This window comes from Lepidochelys kempii, chromosome 2 (assembly GCF_965140265.1).
Source record: "Lepidochelys kempii isolate rLepKem1 chromosome 2, rLepKem1.hap2, whole genome shotgun sequence".
Classification (NCBI taxonomy): Eukaryota; Metazoa; Chordata; order Testudines; family Cheloniidae; genus Lepidochelys; species Lepidochelys kempii.
In genome coordinates this window covers 62360062-62377791 of record NC_133257.1, presented here as the reverse complement: position 1 = coordinate 62377791, position 17730 = coordinate 62360062, and the positions used below count along the sequence as shown (strand labels likewise).

Sequence of the window (17730 nt, the reverse complement as noted above, 5' to 3'; positions counted from 1 at the left end):
AGTTCTCTTAAAGTGATCCAGCCTCAGGCCTCCATCCAGGTACCCACCTCAAATATGATGAAAATTTCTGTAAATCTTATTTCATCATATAAAAGAAAAGTTTCTACCAATCCCAAAGGATTGGACACATTACCTCCCAGGTTAATGAATGTTTGAGATCTTACCCAAATACACGCTACAGGCAATTCTTATTAACTAAACTAAAATGTATTAAAACACAAAAGAGAGAGTATGGTTAAAATATCAATACACATACAGACATGAGTTCAATTTATTAAGGTTCAGATTCATAGCAGAGATGGTGAGCTTCAAAGTTGCAAAGAGTTCCTTTAGAATTCAGTTCATAGGTCATAGTCCAATGTCCAAATCTCATATTCAGAGTGTACCAGCATAACTGGGACCTCAGTCTTGCGACTCAAACTTCCCCTGATGAAATCTAAGCAGATCTGAGATGACAGAATCAGGACCCAAGGATCTTTTATACAATTTCATGTCTTCTGACAAGTTGGAATTCCTTGGGGAACAAAAGGTAGTTAATAGGATGACCTTGAAGGAGGCCCATCACCAGAACTTAGCTATGCAAATTAACATAAGGTCATTTGCTTGTTCCTCTACCATTCACAGTACATTTCAAAGAGAGATGAATACTGAGATATCTCGTGTTTACAATTTATTTACATGATAGGATGTTCTTTTGACCTCTGAATTATTAGAATACAGCATAGGCAGGGACAGTTGATTACATTGTCCACCTTACTCATACATATGTAAATACACAAAAACACTAACATTATCTCCCCACGTGTCTTTTGTGGGTTACTTATTTTGCAGGATGTTTAACCCTTTCTAGCCATGCGTCACAACCATATTAATTCCAAAGCTGAGTGGAAGCCTTTCGTCCTGAGGGTACAAAGCTGAATAAACTCCTTGGGTAGGAACTCTGGTCTCCAAAGTGTTTTTTCCCCCGCAGGCAAGGAATGATTCACATATGGTGGATAAGGTTGTTAGTTTAATTACAGGGTCCAGATCATTATACATAATAATGAATATCTGTGAAACCAGAAAAAACTAGGGGGAAATTGCATGGCAGTCGCCCATCTGGTCTGCAAAAAGCAAAGCCCTTCCACAAGTCCCCTCCACTGACTTCTATCAAAATTATAATTAAAATGCCATTTGTAATTTACATTCATTTCTATTAATGAAATATAATTTGTGTAATTGTTTTATTATCTGGGATTTGTTTTATTAACAGAAAAATACGTATCTTCTAAGCATGGCTTATATAAAGTTTATTTAAACACAAAATCTACAGCATTTTCATGCAACAATCAGTATGTTACACTTAGGTTTTTATTAATATTCCCCACATTTTTTCTCTGCTGATTAGGGTAATAAAATGCTGCAGAAGGCATTCAGATCCATCTAACTGACACATTAGTATTCTGTTAGTTATTCAAAATATTTAATCAGGCTGAGAGCCCACCGAGAATATCATTCTTGTACTCAGGGATGTGGAATAAAGCCATCACAACATTGTTACGTTAAAAACCTGTGAAATGTAATGAAACTGCAAGGCACTTTACTCACAGTTTTTCAGACCACTTCACTAGAGCTTGTGTAACTATTGTCACTGTATGTCAGATGCCTCATAAAAACAAATTGTTTCAAAAACCCTTTACACCTTCTTTGTGCTTTGAAAAGAGGAACCTGGCTTATGCTACCATGACTCAGATACCACACTAATGCGAATTTTGGTTTCATAAGAACCATTAAAATTCCAGATTGCATTAGGGTTATGGAGTAGCAGCCATGTTAGTCTGTATTCGCAAAAAGAAAAGGAGGACTTGTAGCACCTTAGAGACTAACAAATTTAGTTGAGCATAAGCTTCCGTGAGCTACACGAAAGCTTATGTTCAAATAAATTTGTTAGTCTCTAAGGTGCCACAAGTCTTCCTTTTCTTATTAGGGTTATAGGTTTGTCTTGCGGGAAAAAGTCAAGAATTAAGAAGACTCATCTCAGACTGTTCTAGACCAATAAAACTGGGATGTGTCTTAATTAAATAGTAAGAAATAATAAGCCATATTCATTGCATAAGAATAGTATGTACAAAGTCAAAGATATTTTACCATCACTCATCTGGTAGACCTTTTACTGAACAACAATGTACATGATGCAATATATTACTGTGGTTGTAAAGTGACTTTTTTAAGGCATTTGACTTAGTGGTGCATGACATTCTCATTACAAATTTAGTCCTAAAAATATCAATGAAACACACATTAAATGGATTAAGAGCTGGGTAACTGACAGATTTCAAAAAGTAGTTGTCAATGGGAAATCACTGAATGCTAGTGTTTCTGCAGGGATCAGTTCTAGGTCTGATACTATTTCACATTTTATCAGTGATCTGAAAATAAATATAAAATCCCTGCTGGTAAAATGTGCAGATGATGCAAAGACTAGCAAAGTGGAAACTAATGACGAAGATAAGGCAGTCATATGAAGTGTGGTAAACTGGACCTGTTCAAACAAAATATGTTTTAATATAACAGAGTACAAGGTCATACCAACAGGAACAGAGAAGGCAGGCCAGACCTACATGCTGGAAAGCAGCGACCCTGAAAAGGATTATGGGGTCAGAGTGGACAAACAACTCTATATTATATATTATATGTAGCCCGCATATATTAGTCAACACATCATACCTGCTATAGTCAGCTACTTTTAGTCTCTCACATGTGACAATATGATTCAGTCTCATTTTTGCTGGTAACACATGGCCATCTTCTCCCTTATGCTGAGTATCCCATCACTGGCCTATCATGTGATGTTTAACACTCCCATCTACTCTTGCTACTCAGAGAGGTGACAATTTTTGAAAGGGTCTCCAAGCAAAAAGTTGAAGTGAGGCCCCCATTTAATTTCTTCTCACCCCCTGCCACTCTGTCTCTTTCCACTATTCTTCCTGGATGTGTACACCACATACATGCTTTCAGATTCCACTCACACCCCAATCCCACTCACACCCCAAACCTGCACACCAATCCCACATCATCACTATAAGCAGTAACACACAACCCTACACCATTAGCATCCACACCAACCTCCATATGTAATCAATAGAGTTAGCTGCACTTTCTTTATTTTATACAAATTAGGGCCTGATCCTCCAATTAACTCCACATGAGGAGACACCTGCACACATGCAGAGAGTCAATTCTAGATCAGGGTTTAGCTGTGGTAGCCTTCAGCTGGACAAAATAAAGATGTCACTGTGCATGAATGAAGTCTCTATCCCATTTTTACTCTTCTAAAATATTCACGGAGGGGGGACCAGTGTGGGGGAAGGATGAGAATGTCCACAGCTTAGACTTTTGACATCCTGGGTGAACAGACCTATAAGGTCAAATTCAGTGCTGACTTATACCCCATGTACTCCCATTGATGTCATAACTGCTTATGTAATTAATGTAATTTATTATATACATTTGACATAATACATTTTGGCCCCAGAAGTCATCAAATGACTTGTATAGCAAACCTCATGTTGTTGTTGTTTTTACATTTAACTTTCTGGAAAGGAAACATTCTTTAGTCCCAGAAGGGGAGAGTTGTCATGGAAGAATGCAAAGTGAGGTGGATTTTATTTTGCACTGAACATAAATAAGGATGGTAAAACTGACAGTGGTGCTTTACCCATCTTTATTAGTAATTACAGGAAAACAGAGACTGCTTCTGAATAAAGTGGAAATGTCAGAGGGATTCACATTTAATGGAATAGTTGTAAATACTTGCAAGATAAAATGATGAGTCAGGCTCTTAGATTTCTTTTAATTAAACTTATCTTATGCTAATTTGTTTCATGAGTCCAAAAACCTGCTGTTGAACTAGTCTTCAGTGCGGTGTAAAAAACCAGCAATACCTGATTGTAAGTTTCTTCCCATTATTAATTAAATTGGTATTCACCATAATGACACCGCCTAGGGGAAAATTTCATTTTAATAAACATGACATAGGTACCGCTCCATGATTTTCTTTGCAATTTAGCAACAGCTAATTTACCAGGGAAATAAAGAGTTAGAAAGGTTTCTAATTAAAAAGAACTTGTTTATATTTCTGGGGTCTAGGGTAGACACTAAAACAAATATTTTTTAAAACAAATCATGGGGTATTTCATTTAAAACAGACATTGAGGCTTGGCTTCCATAACGGCTATGAAATCACTTGTGGTTAGTGGTTACCTTATTTTCCAGGGTGTTTTCTTCTTAATTGTGAAGAAATATGATATTGGTGAAAGGAGCCAAATTGATAGCCCTGAATATTGAGATCTCCTTCTGATTATCTACGGGACAGTTACAGCACAGACATTGGCTGGGAAAACTTCTGCACATGGTCCTGCCAATGTAACTCTACCTTGACCTACAGTCAGGGATGAGAAGACAGATTAATCCCAATGCCCATTCATACTCTTGGTGACATGGAAATTCACACTAAGATCTTGGAAAGAGTTTTTCACCAAGTTTTTCAATATTTTTAGATTCTGGTCCTTCAGTAGCTATCACATACATAGGCACCAACTTCTGCTGGCGCTGGTGGGTGCTCGCCCCCCCTTTCCCCCAGCTGCACCCCGACTCCACCCCTGCCCCACCTCCTCCCGTCCCTGCCCAGCCCCCATTCCAACCCCTTCTCCAAATCCCCGTCTCTTCCCTGCCTCCTCCCCTGAGTGCGCCACATTCCTGCTCCTCCCCACTCCCTTCCAGAGCTTGTTATGCTGCAAAACAGCTGTTTCATGGCGGCAAGCACTGGGAGGAGGAGCGGGAACGTGACACACTCAGGGGAGGAGGCAAAGGTGCGGTGAGCTGGGGTGGGGTGGTGGGGTGGGGAGCTTGGCTGCTGGTGGGTGTAGAGCACCCACCAATTTTTCCCTGTGGGTGCGCCAGCCCCGGTGCCTATGACCACATAAGTAATAAAGCCCAGATTGTAACCCTTCCTGTGTGTCTGTACAGGTTAATTAGAGGGTGTAAGGAGACCCCTTCTTCTCTGGGCTTCCTACCTATATTCATGGGTTGCAGCTCTGAAGGAGTAAAAGGCAGGTACTCCAGCACAATCACACTTTCCACGTGCATCGCTATTTCAACGACAAAGCAACAAAAGCAGGGCTGATCAAAACTGCATTTTATACAAAAATTTTCCACAAAGCAAAATGCACTGCAAGAGTGTGGAAAATTTCAATGTTTCCTTACAATGCCGAAAACCAAAATATTTCAATTCAAAATGGTTCAGCTCTGCCTCAGGGGAGTTGTAGTCTTGGTGCCTTTTGCTCCTGTTCTCCTCTAAAAGATGGACTCACTGGGAGACAGCCACACTCCACAATGCATCACTTTCTGTCCTCTCTGGAGGGGTGGGAAGAGGATGCATCACAAGAGTACCAGGCCAACATGCATCATGGGAGATGTAGTCTGGCCAGAGATCTCAGTCCCTAGTGGAGAATGGGAGCATAGGGCACCCAGGACTATAACTCCTATTAACACTGCAGTGACATTTTAAATTGAATTATTTCAGGTTTTAGTCAAAATGTTTTGTAGAAAAGTTGAAAATTTTGTGGAAATATATCCTATTTTCTCAGCAGTTCTAAATGCAAACCCATTCTTTCCTTCTCATAGCTCCTGAACACTAAATAATAGGGGTACATTATAGGAGTCCCGAGCCATGGTGCATCTTGGGCGATGTAATCTATCCACAGATTTTAGGTTTTGTGCTTGTCTACTCTGAACGTCTCTTTTGAAAGGCCCATGTAATGTGACTGTTTTATGTTTAGTGAACTGCAAAGTAAATAGTTGTCTTAGACTAGGAAATAAGTTATCAGCATTTAGGCAAAGTAGCTATTTGACCATCCATCTGCACTAGTAAATTAATTGCAGTGAATACATTTTATTTAAATCAAGAGTCAAAATCTGTCTGAGTCTGTGCTGATATGGAAGGCAGAGGGAGGTAGTGAAAGGAGAATCCTTCATCCCTCTGAAGTCAGAAGAAATTTTTTCCAAATAAGGGCTCCGGGACTCAGCCCTTAATTTGTATAATTTTGCTTAAGGAGTACAGGGAGGCCGGAAATGTCTACAGATATATTAGTGCAAAAACCATGGAAGCCAATAAAGTGTTTAGTGTTATTCTTCTAACCAGCCATCAATTTCCAAGAATTACCTCAATCAATATTAATCTTAATAGCCTGGGCCTTTTTCCACCACTTAATAAAAAAGACCAGATCCCATATGCAACCTAAGTTCTTAGACACCACGGAATGTCGTTAGACATGTAAAGTCAGCCTGTTTATTCAGTCTACATATGTTATGCAGACAAAACCACACAGGATCATTTCAGGGGACAAGACAAGACGTCACGTTTATTATAACACAATTTGATCTATAACCACTAGCTAATACCTAATACTTATACACACACACACACACACACACACACACACCCAAATGTTCTGCAGCTGCTGTATAGTTACCTGTCCTAAATGTAGCTTGAGTTCGTGGCTTGGGTTTGTAGCTTGTGGCGGCTAACTGGCCAGGAAAGCCGGGCACAAGGAAGAGCTGGGTCTCTGTTGGGCATGCACCAATGCCCTTCCATGTTGGCAGCAGAATGTTACCCTCCAAAGTCTTCCATCTCATCCATCCTTTCTGTAGGCTTTCGTTTGAATCCAGAGTCTATAGGACTTGCTGTGTCATGCTGCCTCTGGGTTCAGTGTGATTGATCATCCGTCAATTGCAGACATGACTTTCAGCCTGGGACCTGGCTTTGATGTTCCTTCAGTTGTACCCTTGTTCTTTTCTTTTCCGGGTGGACTCTTCTTGCTTTGTCAGGGTTGTTGTCTGCATCTTCAGCTGTTGGTGTTTACACTTTATTTCATTAGGACGGGTTGAGGCTGGAGGTTGATTCCCTCATCCATCCATACCTCATTCAAACATCTAAACTAAAGGAATAAGGTTTTTGCAAAATGAAGGTTGCAGCAGGCTTTTACAAAATGGATTGAGCTTTTTAAAATGAGTTTGAGTTACAATATGGACAAGTATAATGAACGGCAAACAGTGAGCAGAAGTTACAATGTTGAAATAGTGCAAGTTTCAGTGATCTAAGCAGCAATTGGATTGAAAGTGAAACTTACAAGGGCATTCATAAAACTTTACTCATGAACAATTTCATTTATCAGTTCTACACATATTTCAGTGTTTAATATTATTTAATACTATGTTTAAGTATAGGATGCATAGTCTACTAAATACCATTAAACATGAGACATTAATGATATTAAAGGCATGATTTTAAAAATATATTTAAGGCATGCAAGAGGAGGTGTTAGTAAGTTAAAGGTATAACACTAAATTCCCCCTGGTATAAATGCCAGCAGAAGTGTGTTCACAGGCTTATGTCAGTATGAAAGGTGACAGAGTGCCTCCAGGCCCGCAACTGTACTCCAAAACAAGGGCTGGCCAGTGGAAATAGGCTGTATTGTCTCCCGATGGCGACTTTACAGTGCAGCTCCTGTGGAAAATAAAGCTGCACTCCAGCCTCAGTGTAAATTGAGGGAGGAGCACTGCCTGCACTCTAATGGAGACATCTCTCCTTTGGCACAGTTAGGCTGACCAGATGTCCCAATATTAGGAGCTTTGTCTTATACAGGCAATTATATACCTCTCTGAAAGACAAGTGTCCTGATTTTTCACACTTGCTATCTGGTCACCCTAGATGCAGGGGGCTTTCTAAGCTCATGGGATACCCTGGGAGTATATTTTACAGCTCCCTGTACCTGCCTTACTGAACTTGGTTTGTAGATTAGAATCATGTAATTTAACAAGACATAAATCACTTTTATTACCACAAGAGGGCACCTCCTGTCACTTAATAATTGTACTAAGGAAACGACTTGTGTCAGTCCCTCAAAAGGGAGTACAGTCTTCCAAAATACAAAGCAGATATAAACACGAGCAAAACAACAAAACAAGGGGTCTCTGAAACCCCTTTACTTGAGTCATGAATGGGACCCAGTTATCATGTCAACAGACTTGATATATATAGTAACTTTGATACCAGTATGTGCAGTATGAGCTCTGCAGCAGTATGATCTTGGCATGGGGAGAGCTCCCTGTAGGTCTCACTTCTTTCCCCACCAATTCCTTAAAATCTCTCTATAGCATCTCCGAAGCTGCTGTGTACCTCAAAAATATAACCAGCTCATGTTAACTTTTAGAAGTGCAACTCTTGGAAGTCACAGTTTCAGGGTTGACTGCACCTTTGACAGTCCCCAGGCTCCAGTGTTCTTTGAGGACATCAACTTAAAGGTTTTAGGCTTCCTAGTAATCCCCTCTCTTGGGTAAAAACTAATGTCTCCTTACCTCCAGGCTGGGGGGTTAGGTTTGCAGTCTCTCTGCAGCTCACTGTGACATCATTTCCCCAGTCTGTCCAGCAGCTGTGGTTAAGTTTTCTCCAGGGACTACAACAGTGTATACCAGTTACCAACCAGTCTTCACAAAGCAAAATACATTTATTGTTAGGACAAAAGCATTAAAGAGAAAATGTACAAAAAATACAATAAAAGTTCCTATATACATGTTAAAAGGTTACCAGAGGTCACCCATCAGCCTTATGGGGCCGAGGTAGGCCAAGGTCCTTCCAACTTTTCTGCAAAGATTGTTGAGGCCCTCTGTGGACAAAATGTCCTTTCCATTTTCTGAATCATAAAGGTGTGGTGTCAGTTTAAACACAGCCTTTTTATACCAAAAGCCCTTTCTTTGTCTGTTGGTCTGTGAACACCCAGCTTGACCGTGTACATGCAAACCACACCAGAGGGAGATAACTCTCTAGAGTTGTTTACAGTTTCAGCAACCATCCTTAATCACCCCCACTATTTTTAGGTCCTGGAGGAGCAGTGGTAATCCTCCCCCGCTGCAGTTGCATACAGTCCCTGGCCCACTGTGATACATTAAACCATTCATAAACTTAATACAATATGGTCCCCCAAAGATACTGCATATGGTTCTAGTATCTGTCAGAGTGACATCAAAGTGAGAGAAAAATACTTCGCTTAAATATTTTATGCATTCTTCCTGTTTGGAAATATATCTGGTATTTAAATACCATGGTGTTGGGTGCAGTAGAAATAGAAAGACAGAGCCAAGTGCTGTCCCAGCAGTGACATAAATAAAGTTATTAGAGAGACAAGATGGGTGAGGTAATATCTTTTATTGAACCAACTTCTGTTGCTGAGAGAGGCAAGCTTTCAAGCTCACACAGACCTCTTTTTCAGCCCAGACCTCGAAAGCTTCTCTGTTTCACCAACAGAAGTTGGTCTAATAATAGATGTTACCTCACCCACCTTGTCTCTCTAATATCCAGGGGACAACCCAGCTACAATACTGCCTAAAGAAAGATAGGTAACTAGCTCAGCTCTTTGCTAGCACAGCTGGTATTATGCATGGAACGTTGTAAAGGTACTTCCTGTAGAAAGCCTTAGATTGTTGATTTGATTCTAGCTTGAAGGAGAATTGAGGTTTTTTTGCATTCAGGTCCTGGTATCGGATACAATAACAGGAACAATATAAGAACCTGAACAGAATAGTTAGAAACATATAGAAAATTACATGTGCATGAATCTTCCACTGAGAGGCCTGGGGAAGTTTCTAGCTAATTCTACAGTGAAGCAGAGAGAAAATTTAGGAATAAAACTGTGTTCGTTATTCCTTCTTCAGTATAAGAAGACAGTGGTTCTTTCTGTAATTCAGCCTGTGATCATGAGTAGATGACAAAGTTGTAAAAAAGCCCGAGCCCTGTCTATGCTATCATTGTGGTCAATGGTATTTCTGCAGAATTTCTCACTGGTGTAAATGAGATCAGAATCTGGCCCAGTGCACGCATGTTGAGCTGTAAACATGTGGACACCCCAGTTACCCTATTACCACCTCTATCATATACTAGAAAGGATAGTGTTTACATTTTTATGAATGTACCATCTTCTATCTAGACATAGTAACATGGTATTCAGTACTTGCACTTATCTAATTTCATTTGGTATTGACATCAGACACTGTCTCCAGACTTACACTGCATTTCCCATGAGATCATAGTAACAGTGTTAAGTCCATTTCAAGGGAACAAGGAAAGTGTAACACTGTGTAAAAGCTTATATGAAGAGAAATAGCTGAAGCATAGGTTTAGTAGCTACTTCACAGCAATCTGGAGCTTCAGAAGTTTCAAAAATTGTTGGGGTTTTTATTAAAAGCATCAAATTAGGTCAGTCCACTTTAAAGACCAACCCCCTGCAATTTCATTATTTTAAAAACAAAGGGCCCAATTCACAATTGCTCTACACCTTTAGCCATTTACATCAGAGCAAGGTGGATGTAAAATGCTACCAGATCCAAACAGTAGCATTTTACACCCAGTCTGCACCAGTGTAAAAGATTGCATCCGAGAGTGCTAAAGGAACTGGCGGCTGTGATTGCAGAGCCATTGGCCATTATCTTTGAAAACTCGTGGCGAATGGGGGAAGTCCTGGATGACTGGAAAAAGGCTAATGTAGTGCCAATCTTTAAAAAAGGGAAGAAGGAGGATCCTGGGAACTACAGGCCAGTCAGCCTCACTTCAGTCCCCGGAAAAATCATGGAGCAGGTCCTCAAAGAATCAATCCTGAAGCACTTAGAGGAGAGGAAAGTGATCAGGAACAGTCAGCATGGATTCACCAAGGGAAGGTCATGCCTGACTAATCTAATCGCCTTCTATGATGAGATTACTGGTTCTGTGGATGAAGGGAAAGCAGTGGATGTATTGTTTCTTGACTTTAGCAAAGCTTTTGACACGGTCTCCCACAGTATTCTTGTCAGCAAGTTAAAGAAGTACAAGCTGGATGAATGCACTATAAGGTGGGTAGAAAGTTGGCTAGATTGTCGGGCTCAACGGGTAGTGATCAATGGCTCCATGTCTAGTTGGCAGCCGGTGTCAAGTGGAGTGCCCCAGGGCTCGGTCCTGGGGCCGGTTTTGTTCAATATCTTCATAAATGAGCTGGAGGATGGTGTGGATTGCACTCTCAGCAAATTTGCGGATGATACTAAACTGGGAGGAGTGGTAGATACGCTGGAGGGCAGGGATAGGATACAGAGGGACCTAGACAAATTGGAGGATTGGGCCAAAAGAAATCTGATGAGGTTCAATAAGGATAAGTGCAGGGTCCTGCACTTAGGACGGAAGAACCCAATGCACAGCTACAGACTAGGGACCGAATGGCTAGGCAGCAGTTCTGCGGAAAAGGACCTAGGGGTGACAGTGGACGAGAAGCTGGATATGAGTCAACAGTGTGCCCTTGTTGCCAAGAAGGCCAGTGGCATTTTGGGATGTATAAGTAGGGGCATAGCGAGCAGATCGAGGGATGTGATCGTCCCCCTCTATTCGACATTGGTGAGGCCTCATCTGGAGTACTGTGTCCAGTTTTGGGCCCCACACTACAAGAAGGATGTGGATAAATTGGAAAGAGTCCAGTGAAGGGCAACAAAAATGATTAGGGGTCTGGAACACATGACTTATGAGGAGAGGCTGAGGGAACTGGGATTGTTTAGTCTGCAGAAGAGAAGAATGAGGGGGGATTTGATAGCTGCTTTCAACTACCTGAGAGGTGGTTCCAGAGAGGATGGTTCTAGACTATTCTCAGTGGTAGAAGAGGACAGGACAAGGAGTAATGGTCTCAAGTTGCAGTGGGGGAGGTTTAGGTTGGATATTAGGAAAAACTTTTTCACTAGGAGGGTGGTGAAACACTGGAATGCGTTGCCTAGGGAGGTGGTGGAATCTCCTTCCTTACAAGTTTTTAAGGTCAGGCTTGACAAAGCCCTGGCTGGGATGATTTAATTGGGGATTGGTCCTGCTTTTGAGCAGGGGGTTGGACTAGATGACCTCCTGAGGTCCCTTCCAACCCTGATATTCTATGATTCTATGATTGCATATGGTATAGGCAATGGTGAATCAGGTCCAAAGGTTGCCAAGCTCCAGGCAAAAGCAAAAGGACATTTGAAACTGACTCTGTTCAAAACCACTGTTGCTTTCCAATTCTGTACTTTAGAAGGATGCTCCCATTCTATTGGAGCGCCTGAATTTCTTTTACTTTACCATTGTTAAGGTTTCTGAAAACCTAGCTGCTGTATATAATACCTTGAGGTATCTATTGATCCATGAGATCATCCCAAAGTATTTCCCTTCCTTTAAGGAAGGTAATTTTGAGGGAATAAACGAGTTGATATATTTGCTTTAAAACTGACATATTAAAATCATTTTTGGAAAGAAGAATAAGCATCTGTGTTTTTAGCATGTATCAATTTTCTGCCTAGAGGGTTTTGTAACTGACAAGGTAGAATCATAGAATATCAGGGTTGGAAGGCACCTTAGGAGGTCATCTAGTCCAACCCACTGCTCAAATAAAATATAAAACATAGACTCAGCCTTAACTACAGCAGTCTCATGTTAAGGGAAGACTTCTTTTTTCTCTCACATTAGAGCGATACTTAAGAGCCTCACAAAACTTCCTCTGACTTCAGTGGAAGCAAGACTGGGCTTGTAATCGCTACAGTTAAAGAAAAATTATGCCCCTTTTCCTCAGATGGAAAGTCAAAAAGTTTGAGAGGTAAGAAGCCCATGTCATTATGAATTAACCGTAAGGTGTATTTTAAGAGTGACATCCTGGCCCTATTTAATACATTGTGGCTTTTGCCACTGACTGCAATGGGACCAGCATTTTACCCTAAAGGTAAAATAACTCCAAGTGTTACAAATGTCAATACAGCCATGTGAATGAGCTCTACTGAGGAAAGGATGTTTATTTAATATTTATCCCTATTTAGGATAATATTTATTATTTTTCTTTCAAAAACTCTCCTATTCACCTTACTGCCCTCTTTCAAATCGGTCATAGACACCTTCCTCTTTCTGTCATCTTTGCACCATTAGCCATTATCAGTTGCTGTAGAGCCTTACACTGGCATCCTCACATTTAGCTCCCGCTACAGTAAAGCTGTAACTAACAAGACTCAGGCCAGACCTTCTCCTCAGAACAAAAATGCATCAACTAAAATATTTTGTAAATATTTATAGCAAACGCTCTTTTCTTTTTCTTTCTTTCATGTTTAAGAAAATTGGCTCTGAAATATCATCCTGACAAGAATCCCGACAATCCAGAGGCTGCTGAAACATTTAAAGAGATCAACAATGCTCATGCGATACTGACTGACCAGTCCAAGAGAAACATATACGATAAGTATGGATCATTAGGGTTATATGTGGCGGAACAATTTGGAGAAGAAAATGTTAATGCATACTTCATGCTTTCAAGCTGGTGGGCAAAGGTGAGTGGGTAAAATAAAATGCTCTGTTCTTTTTTTAAAAATGTACTGAGCAAGCTAGGAAATCATGCAGTCTTCTAACCTAGTTTGGTCCTGGTCCTGCAAAGTGTTCCATGTGACTGGATCTTTACACTCATGTGGAGTCCCATGAGAGCCCCTAGGGCTCTGCATGGGACTAGGGGTTCCCCGATGCAGAACAATTTTGAGGATCAGGGCCTTAAATCATAGCAGCTTAATTAAATGATGGCATGTCTTGAATGATTAGAAACTGGCAAAAATATAATTAAGCACCTCTCCAGCAAAGTGCTAATGAAGGATTTTTCCTTTTTCCTTTAATTTACTAAATAATTAAATACACTTCATGTCTGGTAACACTTAGAGGCATAAATTATATTTGAAACTGGAGCTCCAGGTTAATTTTGATTTTCTTTTCAGTAATGACTAAATAAAAATGACTCATTGCTCAAAAATGAGAAGTCCTACTTGTGTGACAATCAGCTAATAAGTTACCGTACAAATTTAGCCATGTTCTTTGCTATATGTAGCACACAGCATACGTAAGCAATAATAATACATAACACCGTGTGTGATTATGGTGTCATATACGTACACTTTGGGTACATTGTGAGGGGGCAGGGAAAAGGAAGTGGAAGAAGAGGTGAGAACTGCGGAGTGGAGGAAGAGAGCAGGAAAGGAAGAGCATGATACCTCAAGTCAGCAAATTGAATGAGGAAAAACCCCTGGTGAGGGTTCTGATGACATAAGAGCTCGGTTCATTTGGTTTATTATGTAACTGTAATCTTTTGATATTTATGTATATATTGCAAACCCTAGCATTGCAATCAGTGTGTCAGTGAATGTAACAAGCCTATGACATCACAAATGTGGAAAATCCCACACTTCAGATGTTATTCTTACTGCTATTTCCTGCAACAAAATGTTGGGGCAGCAAAGAGTCCATTGGAATAAATAGAAAAAATATCTTTATGTGAACCAAATACGCTGTGATGAGAAGAGAAATGACAGATCTGATTTAGGAACATGGACATCTCCATCCTGGAGCAGAACAGTGGCATCCATCTAGCTCAGTATCCTGTTTCCAACAGTGGTTAGTGCAAGGTCAGTTCCATGTGTCTGGGAAAGCATACTTTATACACTACTTCAGGTGGGAATAGAAGCAGCTCAAATACAAATTAATGGACAACTTTTTCAAAATCATATTGGCAAAATTTGTATCCACGCCAGCAAAAACTGAAGATGGACCTGGACCACATCTCCACCTGAACTCCCAAGACTTTACAGTTGGCCCCTATTTCTCTGGCAGCAAATTTGCACAGGCTGTGGCTGCTGACTCCTACTGTGTCCTGGACTTCCTTCACTATTGATTGCTTCTACTACTACCACCTGCTGTGTCAATCTTCCTTCTCTTTGCTCTCAGCTACCCTCTTTCCAGCCTCCTTGTCTCCATCTCTGAGTGCAGGGAGTCATTGGCTAAGAAGGGAGAGAAGAAAAGAGACACTGATAAGTCCTCTAGCAGCAGCATCAGATGAGCCACTCCCTTGACTCAGGTTACATGAATATGCATGTGGAATGGATGTGGGTATGAGAATAGGAACAGAGACACCAACAGCAGCAGCAGCCGTGACCAACAAGAAGAGCAGAGGAGAGCATAGGGTGCAGCTGAGAAGTCCTGTAGCCTGTATGAGAGCAGGGAGAGCAATTGCTGGGTTTGTTTTGGGGTGCTATGTTCTGGAGGTATGGAAGGATTTGTTACGGAGCCTGTGTAAAATTCATTAAATTGCATATTGCAGAACTTCCTATGAAAAATGTACCACAAAAATCAGAGGTACTTACGTATCATCCCTCCCAGATTGTCACAGGGTGGTCTCTCCATCGCCACTAAACCAAACAAAGTTTTCCCATTTCCAGAGTATAAGCAGGTCAACAAAGGCTCCTCTAAAGTTGAGTCCAGCCATTTCCCCACATGCCTAGCCATACCTTTCCTCTTCCATCTCTTATACCCAATAAGCTAGGACCTATAGTGAATGAGTCTATCTTGGGCCTTATACTGCCACTCATTGCCACAGTGTCCATCCCAGAAGATACTAAGTGATGGCACAAGTCATTAAATGTAATGAAATGAAAATTAAAGGTGAAGTGCAAAGCAAAAAATGACTGTTGAGTTAAGTCCAGAATTCGCTGAAGGCTTAACCAAGCTGGGAAAGTGAGGCCATTTTACACAGAAAAAAGCTTTAACTAATATTTCATAATTCCCTTTTTTCCGTTAAGGTACACAGTGATTGTGCCACTTTAACTACATCAAGTTGAAATCAGTATAGTTAAAGTGGTACAACTCCCTAGTGTAGATACAATTATAGTAGTATAAAGGTGCTTATACTGACATCTTATACCCATAAATTTAGGGAAATAATCTATACCATTTTAAAGAATGTTTATATGGGTATAACTGCATTCACACTTGGGAGTGTGTGTACCAATTTATCTATTTCAGTAAAAAGTCACACCCTAACCCAAACAGTTAAACCAGTACAAAATCTAGGTTTGCTGTGAGAGAAGGCACAGCATTTTGAAATAACTTCAACTCAGCATAAATCTGGCCAGTCTTTTGAAAACATCTGGAGGTATTTGTGGGTTTAACCTGATACAGGTATTACCATTGGCCTTAAGCCTCAACATTTGCTCAGATGGTTAACTTTAAACATGTGAATCATTCCACTGACTTCAAATGGAGCATAATTGCACCCATGCTAACATTGCATCATTTAATTCACATAGTCACTTCCATACTATTAACCTGATACCTATCCTTACACATGTCACAATCCTGCGATGGATTTGGGGGTGGGGAGGGGGAGGGGATATTGTTGTATTATTAATTATTATTATTATCAAGCCATATATTTTATTTTGAATACATTAAACTATTGGTGAGAGCACTTTCCCTGAGTTAAGCTACATGTGTTAAATTATTCTCAACAGTGGCCTTTTAACTATAAGCTAAGGACTAAATTGAGCCTCCTTGATGAAAGCAGATTTGTGCCTGAAGTCCATAGGATCTGCACTGACCAAGGAGGCTTGATTCTCCTCTACATACACCTAAGTAACTTCACTTGATTTATCCCAGTATGTGTGAGAGGAAAATTAAATGTTTCATCTTAGCCACTCCTGCCTTTGGACTCCTTATTTTGTTTCTTTTTTCTCATATACTTGCTATTATCAACACTCTATAAGTGAATACGAATTTACACAGAGATCTACTGTAATGAGCCATTTTTAAGGGAGCTGGGGGTTTTGCACTATGTTTGGAATTTCTGGAAGGCCTCACTCAGCACTCACAACTTGGGCTAGATTTGCAAGAGCCCAGCATATTGGGTGCATGTTGGATGCAGAACACTTGAAAATCTAGCCATAAATGTCATAATGACAAAGGGTGGGTGGGGTGGCAAGTGCTCTGAAAATCTGGCCCATATTTGGGTTTTTGAATGGCAGCTAAACTCTTGACAATCTGGCTCCAACTGTGGGTGTGGAGCACTTTACTCCTGGGGGAATTCTGCACCACTGAGTGTGTGCAGAATTCATGTCCCCCGCAGATTTCTTCGCTTCCCCACAGAAAAATGACTTTCTGACAGGGAAGCAAAGGGAAGCTGCCTGCGCCCAGATTGTCCCCACACTCAGCCCTTTCACACTTGGATCCTGCCTGGTTGAGCCTGACTGCCTGCCCCACATCTGGTGCACCTGGTGCAGAGGGGCAGGGCCCCAGGGTGTTTCTGGGGTAGGCCCAGACCTTGTGCTGTGTCAGGGTCAGGTGCAGCCTCACCACTGAGTCCGTGTCCCAGGGGTGGGGCTGGGGAGGCTGCAGGGTGATTTCCTACCTTCGTACAAGCAGTGGCCTGTGCTTCCCACTGCAATGTTGGAGCCTCTGCATTTATTTATTGACAAATAAAGCGTGCAGAATTTTAAAATATGGTGGGCAGAATGCCCTCAGGAGTAGCACATGCAAATCTGGCCCTGAGTTCTTTTGAAAATCTGACACTACGTGCCTTATGTCTGTTAAAAACTGTCACTAATTAAAGGAAGTTCATGTGGTAATAGGGGTTTCTCCCCCGTTTAATCTAGGCCCTGTTTGCAGTTTGTGGCCTCTTGACAGGCTGCTACTTTTGCTGCTGCCTGTGCTGCTGTTTCAGTTACTGTTGTGGGCAGTGTAAACCCAAGCCACCCGGAGGGGAAGAACATGAGTTCTGCATGTCTCCTGAGGATTTGGAAGAGCAGATCAAGACAGACATGGAACAAGGTACGGATTGGAGAGACTTAATATAGAGTGAAAATATA

At 41.0% G+C, this 17730-nt stretch overlaps 1 protein-coding gene and 1 long non-coding RNA gene across 4 annotated transcripts in view; one reads left to right on the top strand and one right to left on the bottom strand.

The window, feature by feature from the left end:
• The window catches only part of DNAJC5B (DnaJ heat shock protein family (Hsp40) member C5 beta), a 93032-nt gene that overhangs the window by 64022 nt on the left and 11280 nt on the right, over positions 1 to 17730 (top strand). For both annotated transcript variants that reach the window (XM_073331019.1, XM_073331020.1), the window contains 2 exons: positions 13170 to 13383; positions 17518 to 17692. In XM_073331019.1, coding sequence (XP_073187120.1) covers positions 13170 to 13383; positions 17518 to 17692 — 389 coding nt within the window. The remainder of the gene's footprint in view (positions 1 to 13169; positions 13384 to 17517; positions 17693 to 17730) is intronic.
• On the bottom strand, positions 11 to 8522 carry LOC140905896 (uncharacterized). 2 transcript variants are annotated; one of them, XR_012156976.1, is made up of 4 exons: positions 8398 to 8522; positions 6513 to 6977; positions 4243 to 4420; positions 11 to 514 (listed from the first exon to the last, which is right to left on the bottom strand). It is a non-coding gene; the product is annotated as an uncharacterized lncRNA (long non-coding RNA). The 2 variants fall into 2 exon arrangements; XR_012156975.1 differs by lacking the exons at positions 6513 to 6977; positions 8398 to 8522 and adding an exon at positions 5055 to 5328.